This window comes from Brassica napus, chromosome A9 (genome assembly GCF_020379485.1).
Source record: "Brassica napus cultivar Da-Ae chromosome A9, Da-Ae, whole genome shotgun sequence".
In the NCBI taxonomy this organism is placed as follows: domain Eukaryota; kingdom Viridiplantae; phylum Streptophyta; class Magnoliopsida; order Brassicales; family Brassicaceae; genus Brassica; species Brassica napus.
Genome location: NC_063442.1, coordinates 11644544 through 11659708, shown reverse-complemented (window position 1 = coordinate 11659708; position 15165 = coordinate 11644544). Strand labels below are relative to the sequence as shown.

Genomic DNA, 15165 nt, shown 5'->3' with positions numbered 1-15165 from the left:
TCTTTAATTTCTAGACTTCTGAAAAATAATAAAAATGTAATTTTTGTTTGGAATGTTTGGTGCATGGGAAAATCTAGAGAGACAATGTGGTAACAACATAGCAGAAAAAGCGTAATGTAATTCTCAGTTGTGTTCAAAAAAAAAAAAAAAAGCTCAGTTAAAAGAAAAAAGCTTAATGTAAACCGTATCATTCATGCAAAAAAAAGGACACATTAATTTTAAAACTGAAAATCAAAGAAGCAGATTTTGTTTGGAACACTATCAAAGAAGCAGATGCAACTGTTAAATAGACGAGACTAAACGTAGATGCAGTATCAGTAGACTCAATCTAACATTTTACAATATTCTAATCTAATTTTAAAAAACCACAAACTATGCGCAGATATCTAAGAACATATTCATAGAGGGTATCTAACACGACTTCTCAAAATCTACTCAAAAGAGAAATATTATGAATAACTGGTTTGTGTATTTAAAATGATGAAAATGTTATGCTAAAATATCTCAAATGGAATATTTTAGTACGGAGTTCTCATCATTTTGAGATACTCATAGTTAATTTTTCTATTTTTACATACTTACATTTGTACATGAATTAAAAATTTCATGTTGAGCATTCTCTATTAAAAGTGCCATAAACTCACTTTTATTTTCTTTGAGACAAATGGCTTTGAAGGTTGTGTCAAACCAACAAAAAATAGTTGCATCGATTATTTCGGATTTAAATCTGCTAGAGTTAACCGAACAAAACAATTAGGGGTGGGCATTAGGGTTCTCATTCAGGTTAGGTTCAGATTGATTCGGATTTTAGGCTTTTGGGGCTAGAGATTTAAGGGGGAAATCTCATTTGATTATTTAGATATTTTGGTTCGGGTTTGGTTCGGATCAATCCAGGTTTGGTTCGGGTTCAAATACCCATTTAAATTTTGTAAACAATTTTTAAAATTACAAATATATTTTAAGAACCTTAAATAAAAAATAATTTACAACATATAAATTTGAATATTATATTCTAAATATATATAATTAACATAAAAATTGGTTGGTTATGGATATTTGGGTGAACAATTAGTAGATATTTACGGTATTTTTGATTTTTTGAGTATTTTAGATAATTATATATTATATATAATTTTAGACATTTTTTGATTTTTTATGTATTTTAGAAATTTTCAAGTATTTTTTGGATGTTAAGAGATAATTAATATATTTAAATGTATAATTGTAGTTCAAATATTTTTTAGTGTGGAAATTTTTTTTTTTTATGGTTTGGATCCGGATCTGATTCTTAAGATACCAAAATTTTAAATCTGTTCAGATATTTTATTAACTTTGATTCGGATTAGGTTCAACTCTTTTCAGTCAGGTTCGGTTCGATTCTTCGGGTATTGTCAAGCCTTAAAAACAATGGTTGATTTTGGTTACTTTGCAATTTGAAATTTGTTACCGAACTTTATCTATACGTGTGCTTTTGGTTCAGTTTCAAATTAATCGGTCAGTTTTGATTTATTTGGTTGGTTGGGCGGGTAAACTTCGGTTAAATTGGTTAATTTATGAAATATCAAAATCTTTTTTTGTCAACTGGACCATTGTTGGGCCAAACTTAATACTGTAGAAAATATATAAATTAATATTTAGTAAATTAATAAATACTATAAATTAATAAATTTTCTAGTCCGAGTCATACCAATTCACAATATGACACAAATGCTAAAATAATAAGATAATATTTTTTTATAAAAAAATCAATGTAAATATATGGTCTCATTAAAATCATAAATCAATAATCTATCTAAATATGCATTTTAGATAAATATAAACTAAAAACTATATTGTTGGTTTTATATTCACAGTGAAATTATCACTATTTAAAAAAAATCAATATATTTTGATAATATTTAGTAAAATTATATCTAAACTACATTTGAATTCTACGAAACATAAAGATATAGAATAAATAATATAATAAAACAATATGAAAGTCTAATTTCTAAGATTTAATTAATGGATATATGATAAAATCAACTATTTTTTATTTTATTAAATAAAAAAATCTAAAAAGAGAAATTTTTGTTAATTAATAACTCCATAATTAATAAAATATCATAGTCTTAACATTATTAATTTATAAAGTTTTTTTTACTGTAATTGACTTTTACCCAAATTACACATAAAGATATAAAATTAGGACGTCAAGAAAAAAAAAGATTTAAATTCACAAACCACACTTCCACAAAACCCAATCTAGCTCACCGAACAACTTTGTCCCTTCATTATTCTCAGCCATATGATCTAATTGTTTCCACGGGTTATCATAATCCCAGTAGACCATATCTGATCAGAAAGGAGGGGACTTATCACTGAAAAAAGCGAGCAAGAACATTATTATCAAGAACCACTAAGGCTTCAGAAGACTTGATGCACATAGGAGTCTTGTACTGAGATGGCGAAGCACCTTGAGAGATGGAAAACTCCATCAGAGAGTTAAATGTTCCTTGCTGCACAATCCTGATCTCTAGAGGTCCAATTGATCCATCTTTACTCCTTATCTCCCGATAAAGAGCACTTAATGATTCCTCCATTACACAACAACATTCCACCAATACTTTGTTATCAGGTTTAACAATGTCACTGATGTTTTTGGCTTTGAGTTCCCAGTAAAAAATGTAGTGACCTGGAAGAGTGGAGATATCAGCATAGGATGTGAATCCCATCAATAGTAAATCTGAACGTTGAAGAACGAGTGTTGCATTATTCAACGCCTTTAAAATGTCTTCTTCAGTTGTGACTTCCAAGTTGACGCTTAGAACCAAATTTTTTCTGCCTACGAACCTAAATTGAGGTGCATTATTGTAAAATCCAGACACTTGTAGAATATCTCCCATTCTATATCTGTGTAAACCTAATACCAGCATAAAAAAAATTAATTCTTTAATTTGAGAAAAATATGTAATATGAATATCATACATATATAACTCACCGTAATAGTTTGTGATCAATGGCTCATAGTAGGACCCAATCTCGACATTCACAAGATCAACAATTTCACCTTCATTTCCTTTGTCAGCAAGTATGAACTCAAAGTAGGATATGTTGGGCATAAAAGTATATGATACATCTTCTGGTTTGCATAAGGGATTCACATTCACCCCAAACATTGTTTCAGAAGATCCGTATGCGGGGGAGAACAAATGCACTTTGTTGGAGTAAAACTCTAACATTGGAATGTATTGAGAATTTTGTCCTGTAACAATGCTTTGGATGAATTTCACATTAGGCCAAAGACGTGGGATTATACCTTTCCAAGATGTTTTGTTGCATTCTTCTTCAATCTTATCTGCTAATTCGGAATTACCCCCTCCTAGGATGTTAGTAACAGCGTCTCTGCAACTAAGGTCGGTGATCCACTCGCTAACATGGCCAGACCGGATATTGTTACAGATTTCTTTCCAGTAGCTCTCAAGAAAAGTGATTGCTCCAACCAAAGAAGAAGCAAAGCTAGCAGCCACAGCCACAACTTCGCCTCTCTGACGAAGACCGCAAAGAAGATGGCAGTACATAGTCTGTTTGAGATCTGGACACAACATCACTTCGTCAGGGCTTGTAAAACAATTTGAAGGCCGGTTCTTGAAACTGTCACTCAATAAATAGCCTGTAACGGAAGTAGAAATGGGCAAACCACATGGACTTATAGACTGCTCTCTGGCGAAAAACAACATTACCACCTTTCCCTTTTCGTCACCTTCAGTATGCCTACAGACCAGAATCAAAAGGTTGGATCATGTGTTCAAACTTACAAAGACACTAAAAAGGACATATGTGTAATTAAGTAGGACAAGTCTCTAGATTACATTTTTAAGTTTTTGTTCCAAATATACAATCATTAACTTTTCTTTTCAATAATTCCACAAACTTCATATCAAAATAACTCAAAAACTATATTTAATAGAGGGAATTTAACTCCTAATTAGAAAAAGGAAACTTAAAACATTATGTTTTAGTTTTATTTGTTATTCTGTAAAAAAGTATTTTTCATACCATAGTTTGTCGTAGTATTGGAAGAAAAAATTAGTTGTGAATGATACATTTGGATAAAAAAGCATAACATATATATTTGGATAAAAACTTACTTTGATATAAGGAATGAGCGTAAAGCGTAGATAAATGCCATGTCCTCAAAGAACTTGTTGTTAACAGGGAAGATCTTCTGTTTCCCTCCAGAAGTTCCAGAGCTACACATATCAACAATGTCACAACCATATTACAATTGAGTTTATATATATATAACTAGCAAGTTCCAGTATAAAAATATAAATTTTGTTTCGGCATAATTGATATTTTCTTGAACTGGACAATAAATACCTCAATAGAAATCTAGTAATGGGTTTTCCAGAAATGACATTCGAAGGTTCTCCACTCGCGACACGTTGGATATATGGCTTAACATCATCGTAGCTTACGACCGGTACGTTCTTCTTGAATAACTCTTTGTCAGAACTTCCATGAATATAGCCTCTGAGATACTCTGTGTTAGCATTAAGTGTAAGTATCTCCTTTAATACATCATCTTGTATTTGCTTCACGTTTGTTGTTAAGTTCATTAGCTCCATCAGACCGGAGGTTAGATACTGAGGTTTAATTTTGAGATCTTAATCACCTCAAGTCAGAGGGTTTATTGTATGAGAAATTTTAAATGCGTGGGAAAAGATTCGATTTGTTTAAATGATTACTATAATAGTATAATTAAAGTTATCTATCTTATTTAAAATAATTGGAACGGGCTCGAATCTTTCCTGCAGATCTTAATTTCTTGATTACAGTCGTCAGTAAGATGGCGACTGGTTTTCCCGCTACTACCCGCAAACGCAGTTTTTGCGGTTGGTAGCGGTTGTCGACGGTTTGTAACAATCACTCAAATCGCTTTAAACCGTTTCAAACCGCTCCGAATCTCATAAATTCAAAAGCTGGCTCCAGCTAGCGTTTGCGGTTGCAGGCGGTTGCGAGAGAGTAAATTTTTTTTCTTTTTCTTAAAACAATATATATACAAATGTAAAAATATTTAATAAAAAATTTAAAATTTAAAATTGAAATTATGAAAATATTAAAATATATCTATTATATTTTAATTAATATTATAAAATTTTATAATAAAAACAATTTCAATAAATTTTTTAAAATTAAAATTATAACTTTCTAAATATAAATTTTATATTTATTATAATTTTATGATTTTTGATATTTTTATAATTATATTAAATGTAAATATTTTTAATTAATTATTTAACTGTTACCGCATTTGGTAGTTAACCAGTCATAAGTCACCCGCAAACGCACCAATTTTTAACTGCAGTACCAGTCGTACAAATCTCTTAAAACCGCTAGAAACCGCAGCCGCCCGCATTCACAAACTCCAGCAACCGCAACCGCAACCGCTGCCTTTGAACCAGTCAGGGAAATCTAATTGTTTATTTATAGAGATATATCGAAATCCAAATAGAAAACGAAAGATTTTAAAAGGGACAAAATGAAACGCGAACTAAACATGGACGTTCGGGTGTTCTGTCGGTTTCAGTTTGAATTTATTAATGTTTTAATTTTCAGAGGTATGAAATTTAACTTCATTTGAATATTTTTAAAATTCAATTTGGATTTGGTTGTTTCGGATTCAGTTCAAATATAGTAACACCTTTCACAACCAGTTAAACTTGTTTTAAATTTGGATTTGGCTCTAATTCTTATTTTAGATACCCAAATACTTATTCAGTTATTTATAATTCAAAATACATATAGTAAGAAGTTTATAAATTAATGCTCGATAAATTAATAGACAAGATAAATTAATAATTTCACAGTTCCTAAGTTAGGCCAATATAAAATATAACATAATTCGGTAAGATAATAAATTAATAATTACTATGCATAATTTTTATATAAGTATAAAAATATATTGTAAAGTTTATTTTTTTATTCATAGTGAAATCTATCTTTAATATTTTTCCTTAATATTTTTAAATAAATTGATGTTATATTGTCACTGTCATTTATATATATATATAGATATATATTATACATACTTAGTATTCATCAAATAATCGTATAAGAATAACATAAAATTTTATTTATAAAATTTAATCAATACATATCATAAAATAAAGTTTTTTTTATATTAATTTTACATAATAACATACTTTAAAATATATAAATCTTAAAATGATATTTTAAATTAATAACTATATAAATTATTAAATTTTATACTGTTTTACTGTACTTAAGTTTGTAAACTTTATAAAATTAAATAATGTGCACTAACAAAGGCTTGTTTGCATAATCTAGAAGTGGTCGTTGCAAAAGTGAAACAGTTTTTGCAAAAATGAAAGAAACGTAAACAAAAGTTAAAATAACAACTATTAACTCTATAAAGATAAGGTATATAATTTAAACTTAAAAATAAATCAATATTATTTGAACTTCGAAAATAAACTTATTCATAATCAAACTTCAAATGCAATTGTCAAAACTTATAATTCAAAAATATTCGACTAAATACCAAAACTATATATTAAAATAAGTACTTGAGTTACTATTCATGTAATAGATACTTCTTTTAAGTATTTATTGAGATTTTTAAATATTTTTGGATACTTATTTGGGACTAAATTGATTTGGTATGACTTTTTCTTTGGTTTTTGAATTTCTTTTGGTTCAGTTCGGGAAAAAAACTCAAAACCCAAAATACCCTATTACAAAACCCATTATGATATTTTATATAAGACTCGGTTCAGCTCAGATTCATTTTTCGGGTCGGTGCGGATTTTTGGTTTTGTTTTCTTTTTGCCCAACCTAATGCGAATTAGGCTTGGGTGTTTAGGTACCCGTTCGGATTCGGATCGAGTATTTAAGTTTTCGGGTATTTCAGTATTCGAGTCTTGAACCCATTCAGATATTTTTACATATCGGATCGGATTTGGATATTTTTTAGTTTGATTTTGGTTATTTCGTGTTTGTTCGGATATTTAAATTTTGAAAAAAAAAATCAAATTATTTATTACTCAAATTTCTTGTACCTAAAATTTTACCATTAACTTAACTGATTTTCTAAGTTTTAATAGGTTGGCCAATTAAAAAGTTCGGAGATAAAATTTGAAATAAAATACATTAATCTTGTTGTTGTATTGAGATTTTGAATGCAACTTTTGTTAGTGGATTAAACCAGAAGTCAAATAAATTCAGCAAACATTGTAAAAGAATGATTATGTAAATGTTCTACAAATTCATTCAAGTGAAAATATTGAAAATATATTCGAATATCAGTTGTGAATACTTAATTCATCATACTGAATTACACATCTCAAAATATCAAATGATATATATTCATGAGAGAAGATTAATATGCGATATACTCTTTTTTTCCTTAACATTGTTTTTTTCATTAAATTATTCTATTATTAGTTTTAGTGAATTATTATCATACTCACTTTACTAATTATTTTTGTAAAAGGGATATTCAAAACAAAATTATAAATATTAGATATAAATTTTCACTACAAAGTTATGTCTTAAGATATTATATACATAGGTCTTCTTTTAAATATGACTCAATATTTGTGGTCAAACACAAAATTACTTTAAGAAGTTCAAATTATTCACAAAATTGTCATTACATTTATTTATTTATTTATTTATTTTTGAAATTGCTTGTTTTACGAAGATAGTCCTCATCTACATTACTTATTTACCAAATTACCATTATCATCAACACATCAACCACCATTATCAACCAATTTCAAGTTCTAAGTGCACCTAAAAATCGACATCTACTCTTCCTATTTCATTTCTTACACACAGAAACCATTTTTCTTTTACTTTCTCTCTTATTTCATCCCAAAATTTCTCTTTTTTTTTCAAAATTTGTAAGTTTATTAGAGTCACACAAGTTTATGATTCTTGTCAATACCGAGTGGGTATCTTTTGAGGTGAAGTTATGTGGGATTGGAGAAGCTAAGTAAGATATCTCACCGAATTTATTTATGAGATTCAGTTTGTTTTTGGATCTGTTCGCCAAAAAGATTTCTCTAAAAGTCTTATGGTCAATACTTATATTAGTTTTGCAATTGGCTACTTTATTTTTCACAGAAGGCTTTTCTAGAATCTTATATGATAAGCATGTTAGTTTTGTAATTAACCAAAATTTTGCAAAAAATTAATTTTTTTGAAGAAGACTTCCAGAAAAGTCGTCTTCTACTAGCAGATTTCTTCTTACAGTAACATGTAATCGTAGTCTCCATAGTCTCATTGTTCACAGTGTTGTATTCATAAAAGTGTTTACAAAAATTTTGTTTGGTCATAAAAGACTTGTTGTAACTACTACTATTTTGGGTTATTTTTACATTTGATTGAATTTGAGGTATATTTTTACAATCAAAATCAAGTTTTAAGTCATTTTTGGCGAATTGTCCTATATATATGTTTCTTAAGATTTCCTTTTGTTTTTAATCTCAAAACAATGTAGAATAATGAAAATCACAAAATGCCATTTATTAAATAGTATGAAAACAAAATATTATCCTATATGTAAGAAGACTAATTAAATCTATAAAAACAATAATAAAATTTAAAATATTGAAAGTTATAAAAAATAGTAAATTGTAAAAATAAATATGTATATATCTATGTATTTAAAGTTTAAGTTTAGAAAATAATGTTAGAATTTAGGATAATTTTATTTTTTCTAGTTTAATTAGTTTTGTTATCTCCGTTCATGTCTACTATTTTGTGACAAATATTTTGTGTGATTTTAATGAAATTTGTCTAATGCCTATAATTGTTCTAACAACGTTTTTTTATAAAATATTTATTTTAGAATGTTTTAAAACAAAAAAAAAGTAATTTACTAAGCCGTTCCTTATTACGATTGGACCAATTAATTTTATGACTACCGAAACTACAAAATTTTCCTTCAATAAATGCATTATTCAATGGTTCGGACTGCCTACTAATACGAGTACTATATTTTGTAATAATTTGTATGAACATTGAACTTGTTTTGTCTCCGATTCAACTTACATTTTCCTAGAGGAAACCAGATTAAAGTTGTGTAATTAGCCCGTCAATTTTCAAATATATTAGTTACACCAATGCTTTGTTTTCATGATAATATTTGGACCAAGGCAACAAGTTGTAAAGTAACGATATTTTGAGAACTTTAGAATAGGGGTGGGCTCCGGGCGAGTAGCCATACTGGTTTGATTCGGATCTATTCGTATTTTGGATTTTTGGGTTAAAGATTTCAACTTGATTTAAATATTTATAAATTTTAATCTGGGTTCGTTGAAGATCTTAGGGGCTTTGACTCAGGTTCGATTAATCCGCTTAAAATATTTTAAAATTCATATATGCATAAAATTTCTTGAAATTCATATACAAAAAATGGTTGTATTACATCACTTAATTAGTATCAGAAAACTAAATATATTAATTTAAATCATTTATTGATGAATGATATATTTCATAATCAGTTATGTTAAATAATTTTTATTTGCATCTCATATACTAGGAGTTCTTCGTATTTAGCCATATACCAACTTACACTGTTAGAAATTAATTGTACATTTATTTTAAAGACTATCATACCCCTAGGATATGGCTGATATATCGAGAAAACCATATCAAATATCTTACCAGATCTTTAAGGAGAAAAATAGATGATTCCAAAAAATAAAATAAATAAAAAAGTGCGGTGTTGACATGGATTGTCAAAACCCACCACAAGAAGTTACCAACTTTGCTATCTAGGGGTCCTGCCTCTGTTCCCAATCACGGATCCGTATAATTTCTGCTACTTCCCCATACGAATCATCAAACCCACCATGAAAAGTTACCGTCTTTAGAGTCTTTAGAGCATCTCCAATATAAAACTCCATTTTTAAAAAAAAAAATGGAATAAAAGTGAATATGGAGTAAAACTACTCCAACCCTACTCTATTTCCTACTCCATAATGGAGTGATAAACAAAAAAAAAATAGTATACTCCATTTATGGAGTAAATTCCATTATGGAGTGAGATATGAAGTTTAGTTAGAGCATTCCTTACTCTATATTCACTTTTACTTTATTTAGAGGAAAAAATAGAGTAGAAATGGAGATGCCCTTAGGATTCTTTTTCTCTGCTCCGATCTCCCCGTAACCCTTCAATTCCACCGACCCTTTTGGGGCCATTTGAACTTCTTCTTCACAGATCCGTCTCAGGAGGAATGATCAGATGTTACTTTGCTCTCTTATCTTCCCCCATGACCCTAACATCTAACAAAATCCACTTTCTCAAATCCTTGTTTCCACTTCCGTCATGAAATGTAAAAATGGCTTGTCATTGGAAATCTTTGGTGAATAATGGGGTGTGATCGAAAATAATGATAATAGATCATATATTATTTGTTTTTTTTTCTAGATTCATTAGAAAAAAAGAAGCAGAAGAAGACGATGACAATGGAAAGAGGAAAGATAAGTTTTTTTGTTTAATTTTATGGTTTTTTGCAAAAGGGCAGATTGGTAAACTTCATACGCTGAAACCAAAAGTGAAGCCACGTGACCACTGTTCATGGTATTCTCCTAATTTCACAATTGTTTTGGGGTTTTAGCCTAATTTACTCTAACAAAAATACTAAAAGGATGAGCGTAGATAAATGACATGTCCTCAAAGTACTTGTTGTTAGCAAGGAAGATCTTTTGTTTCCCTTCGGAAGTTCCAGAGCTATATCAACAATGTCACAAGCATATCACATTTGATTTTATATATAACTAGCAAGGGAGGACCTACGTTACTTAATTAGGTCCAGTATAAAGATATAAATTTTTCTTATATTTTCTTGAGCTGTAAAATATATAAAGATTTTATATATACCTAGCAAGGGAGGACCTACATTACTTAATTAGGTCCAGTATAAAGAGATAAAATTTTCTTATATTTTCTTGAGCTGGAAAATATATACCTCAAGAGAAATCTAGTGATGGGTTTTCCACAAATGACATTTGAAGGTTCTCCATTAGCGACACATTGGATATAAGGCTTAACATCATCGTAGCTTACAACCAGTATGTTCTTCTTGAACAACTCTTTATCACAGCTTCCATGGAGGTGGCGACGGAGATACTCAGTGTTAGCATTAAGTGTAAGTATCTCCTTTAATATTTCATCATGTATCTGCATCACATTTGACGTTAACTTCACTAGATCCATCAGAGCAGAGGTTAGATACGTTAATTTTGATATGTTCATCACCTCAAATGAAATGGTTTATTTATGTTAGCAATTTTAAATGCTTGGAAATGATTTCATCTACTCTTTGCAGATGATAGTTTATTTTTCTGTATGGCACAAAAAAAGGAGTGTCAATCCATTTTTAAGAATTTAAAAGAATATGAGGCAGTTTCGGGACAGCTGTTAAATTTTGAAAAATCTTTTCTTCAGTTTGGTCATAAGATAGAAGAATCCACTTGACAGGAGCTGAGAGACATTTTAGGGAGTCATAATAAAGGTGGGATGAAGTCGTATTTGGATATGCCGCAGAATCTGGATGGATCGAAAACACAAGTTCTCAGCTTTATACAAGAGCGTCTAAACAACCGAGTTAATGAATGGACTTTTAAGTTCTTTACAAAGAGAGGAAAGGAAGTTATAATAAGTCAGTGGTAACGCCTTACCAAATCATGTCTGTCTTGTTATCATCTACACAGACTGTTACAAAGAAGCTGACTAGTGCAGTATCAAAATTTTGGTGGAGTCCAGGAAAAAGTACGAAAGACATGCACTGGAAATCGTGGGATAAATTATGCAATCCTAAAGATGAAGGAGGACTGGGGTTTAAAGACCTCATGGGTTTCAATACGGCTATGCTTGCAAAGCAATTGTGGCCCTTGATTGAGAAGCTGAACACTTTATTTTCTCGAGTTTTTAAAGGACGGATTTCAAAAATGCATCACCTTTGGAACCGATAAGATCATACTCACCGTCATATGGCTGGCGTAATATTACATCTGCTAGATCGCTGGTTCGCAAAAGGCTAATAAAAAGGGTGGAATCAAGATCATCTATATCAGTATGGAATGATCATTGACTCCCAACCAACCGCCCGAGACCAGCAAACAACAATCCAAACCTTTATCCAGACCTTACAGTGGATTCTCTCATCAGTGCCACATCACGTACATGGAATATGTAGGTAATTCATTCATTCCTAGATCCTCAGGATGCAAAGATCATAGAAAGTACTATACCATTGAGTCGATCCTAGTTTGCAGACAGAGATGGATGGCATTTTACAAACAATGAGAATATTCTTTGAAATTGGGTTATCAAGTGGAACAAGTATATCCTGTCAGAGAAAAGACACCACCCTTATATGGACCTACAGTTACTGCTCTTAAGGCCTTTTGCTGGAAAGTGTGCTGTCCTCCGAAAATCAAGCATTTCTTATGGCAACTAGTGTCAGGCTGTATATCGGGTAAGAAAATCTTACACACAAGAGGAATTCAAGGGTGAATTTGTTGTGCCAGATGTGGAAATTCCGAGGAGTCGGTAAATCATGTGTTCTTTGAATGTTTACCGACGGTTCAAGTTTGGGCACTCTCTCATATCCCAACGAATCCAAAGATTTTTCCTACTAACGCGCTTTTTACAAATATGGATCATCTTTATTGGAGAATTTCTCTGCATATGGAAGATCATCAATTTGCATGTATTTTATGGTATATTAGGAATGAAAGAAATGACAAAGTTTTTAGCAATATAGACATGGATCCAAAATACACTCTTAAATTGACAGAAACAAAATCTTTACTCTGGACGGAGAGCTAACTACAATTATACAAAGGGCTACTCAAATCAGGGGGGTTGAGATTACAAACTTACCTTTAATATCGGGTAGATGGTGTTTCATGGATAGGTGTTAGAAAAACCATGACAAACAATCAGGACAAAGTTGGTATAGCACCTTAGAGGGTTTTGATGATTTAATGGGAGCAAGAAATACCAAAGTTAGCATTTCACCTTTTCACTCAGAATTAGAAACACTTATTTGAGAAATGCAATGCATGAGAAATTTACATCAGTTTCAAGCCACATTTGCAACATATTGTTCACAATGGATGAAGATGGTTTCGGAACCAGAGGAATGACCAGTTTTTACAAGTTATTTGGAAAATATCAAGATTCTGAGAGAAAATTTCCACAACTCCAAATTCATTTATGAATGATAAATTCAAGGGCGGATAGCTTCACCAGTAGTGGAAAAAAGCAGATGTCTTTTGTGTCCATATGGCTATTGAATCACCGGTTTGATTTACAAAATATTCATGAGTTTGTTTAGTTTGATGACAGAAAAAAAAACAGATTATTTTAATTAAAGTCATACCTATTTAATATTTGGAATAATATTTGGGAATGGGCTCGAAACTTACATGCATACCTTAATTATTTGAGTTGAAGTCATTTACATTTTAATAAAATTAGTTTTGGTCATTTTATCTTGTATGCTAGTTTGTACAAAAAAAGATGTTTTGGAGTTATTTGTGACTATTTTTCAAAATAAAAACAATTTTTATTTTGAAAGCTCACAAGATTTAATTGCCACTAGTATTTTTAAATTATTAATTATAATATAATGTAATATTTGTTTATAAAATATTTTGAAGATAATTATACCGGATGGAAATGCTCTATGGCTTACTTTACGTCTGTCAACATGATTATGACTATGTTGTCAGCGTCAGCATAAGCATATGTTCTTTCTAACCTGACTACGTCTGTCACGATAATAGCATATGTTCCTTTTTCCTAAAGTTAAATTTGCTATAAACAAAAAAATGGAGGTGTAGTGGTTGGCGGATTTTAGAAAAGTAAAGTAATAAGTTTGGAATTCTATAATAAAAAATATTTTAAATTGATGTTTAGTACACTTCATAAAGTGACGATTATTAATTTGTTATTTTTATTTTTATTTTATTTTTAAATATTATAACCCACACCAACGCATACCCGTGGTATCGAATTGACACCACAATATTCTTAGATGTATAGATTTACTTTACATATGATTTCCTAATCAAAATGGTTTCTCCTCTTGGTTTAAAATAAAATAATAGTGGCTATTAAAAATAGTCTAAAAACCTAGATCGGAATAGAGAAACTAACGAAAACAGATCTCTATTGAGAATTTTAGCGGTCTTAGCTAGGGAAGGACGGAGAGCTTAATTACATAACGGAGTCACGTGCCCCCTATTCTAACTCTTTTGTTTATCCTTAAGTAATTCAACTCAATTAGAAAAGTATTCTTAGTTTTAGTGAACACAAAAAATGAAAAGTGCCCTCCATTCAATGAAATTTTAGGCCATTTATATAGTGTGTCCCCAACTAAAATACTTTCTAAATCCGTCCATGGCCTTAGCTAATGAATTTTCAGTTATATTTTGTGCTCGAAGTTGATAAATTGTTAGGAATTTACTTTGAACTAGGTGACCGGTCCGCACTCTGTGCGGGCATAAGAACATGATCGGTCCGCACCCTGTATTCTCTCTCGGTCCGTACCTCACGAGAGGGAATACATTAACGTCAGTATAAAGAGGCAAATATTGGGTGTATGTATAATTGCAACGTCACAAAATATTTTGTATGTTTACGAAGATACTTTCATTTAAAAAATAGAATAAATAGTGTAATGTTTTAGAAGTAACAGATTTTATATTATCATTAATTAGAATTGTATTGTATATGTTTCGTAATTCTTTATTTTAGGTGAATAATATTATTTTTCCATAAATAATAAACAAACATTTATGTAGACATATTAAAAGAAAATATAATGAAAATCAAAATATTATCCATAAATAATATAAATTATGAAGTACATTTCTAGATAAAGAAAGCAAATTTAATTAGAAACTTGCAAAAAATTAAATAAATTTTGTAAGCAATTTGACGGGTTAACATTATTTGATAGATTTATAAATTTCTAAATTTTATTGAACATGAAATAATATTAAATTGACATACCGTCATCGGTCTCCTAACTCATCACAACCCATCTAGCAAATACAAAAAATAAATAATTGCAACAGTTTTTTCATTTTAAAATTTGTATTTGAAAAAAAAGTAGATTAAAATTACGTACCGTG

General features: G+C 30.0%; 1 protein-coding gene across 1 annotated transcript; it reads right to left on the bottom strand.

Annotated features, from left to right (window-relative positions):
- Positions 1-1469: 1469 nt before the first annotated feature.
- Positions 1470-4800, bottom strand: LOC106366604 (4-substituted benzoates-glutamate ligase GH3.12). The gene is given in 5 exon segments (XM_022691727.2): positions 1470-2368; positions 2370-2902; positions 2981-3753; positions 4131-4232; positions 4363-4800. Coding segments are annotated over 5 exon segments (1686 nt in total). The 5' UTR covers positions 4611-4800; the 3' UTR covers positions 1470-2338.
- Positions 4801-15165: the final 10365 nt, after the last annotated feature.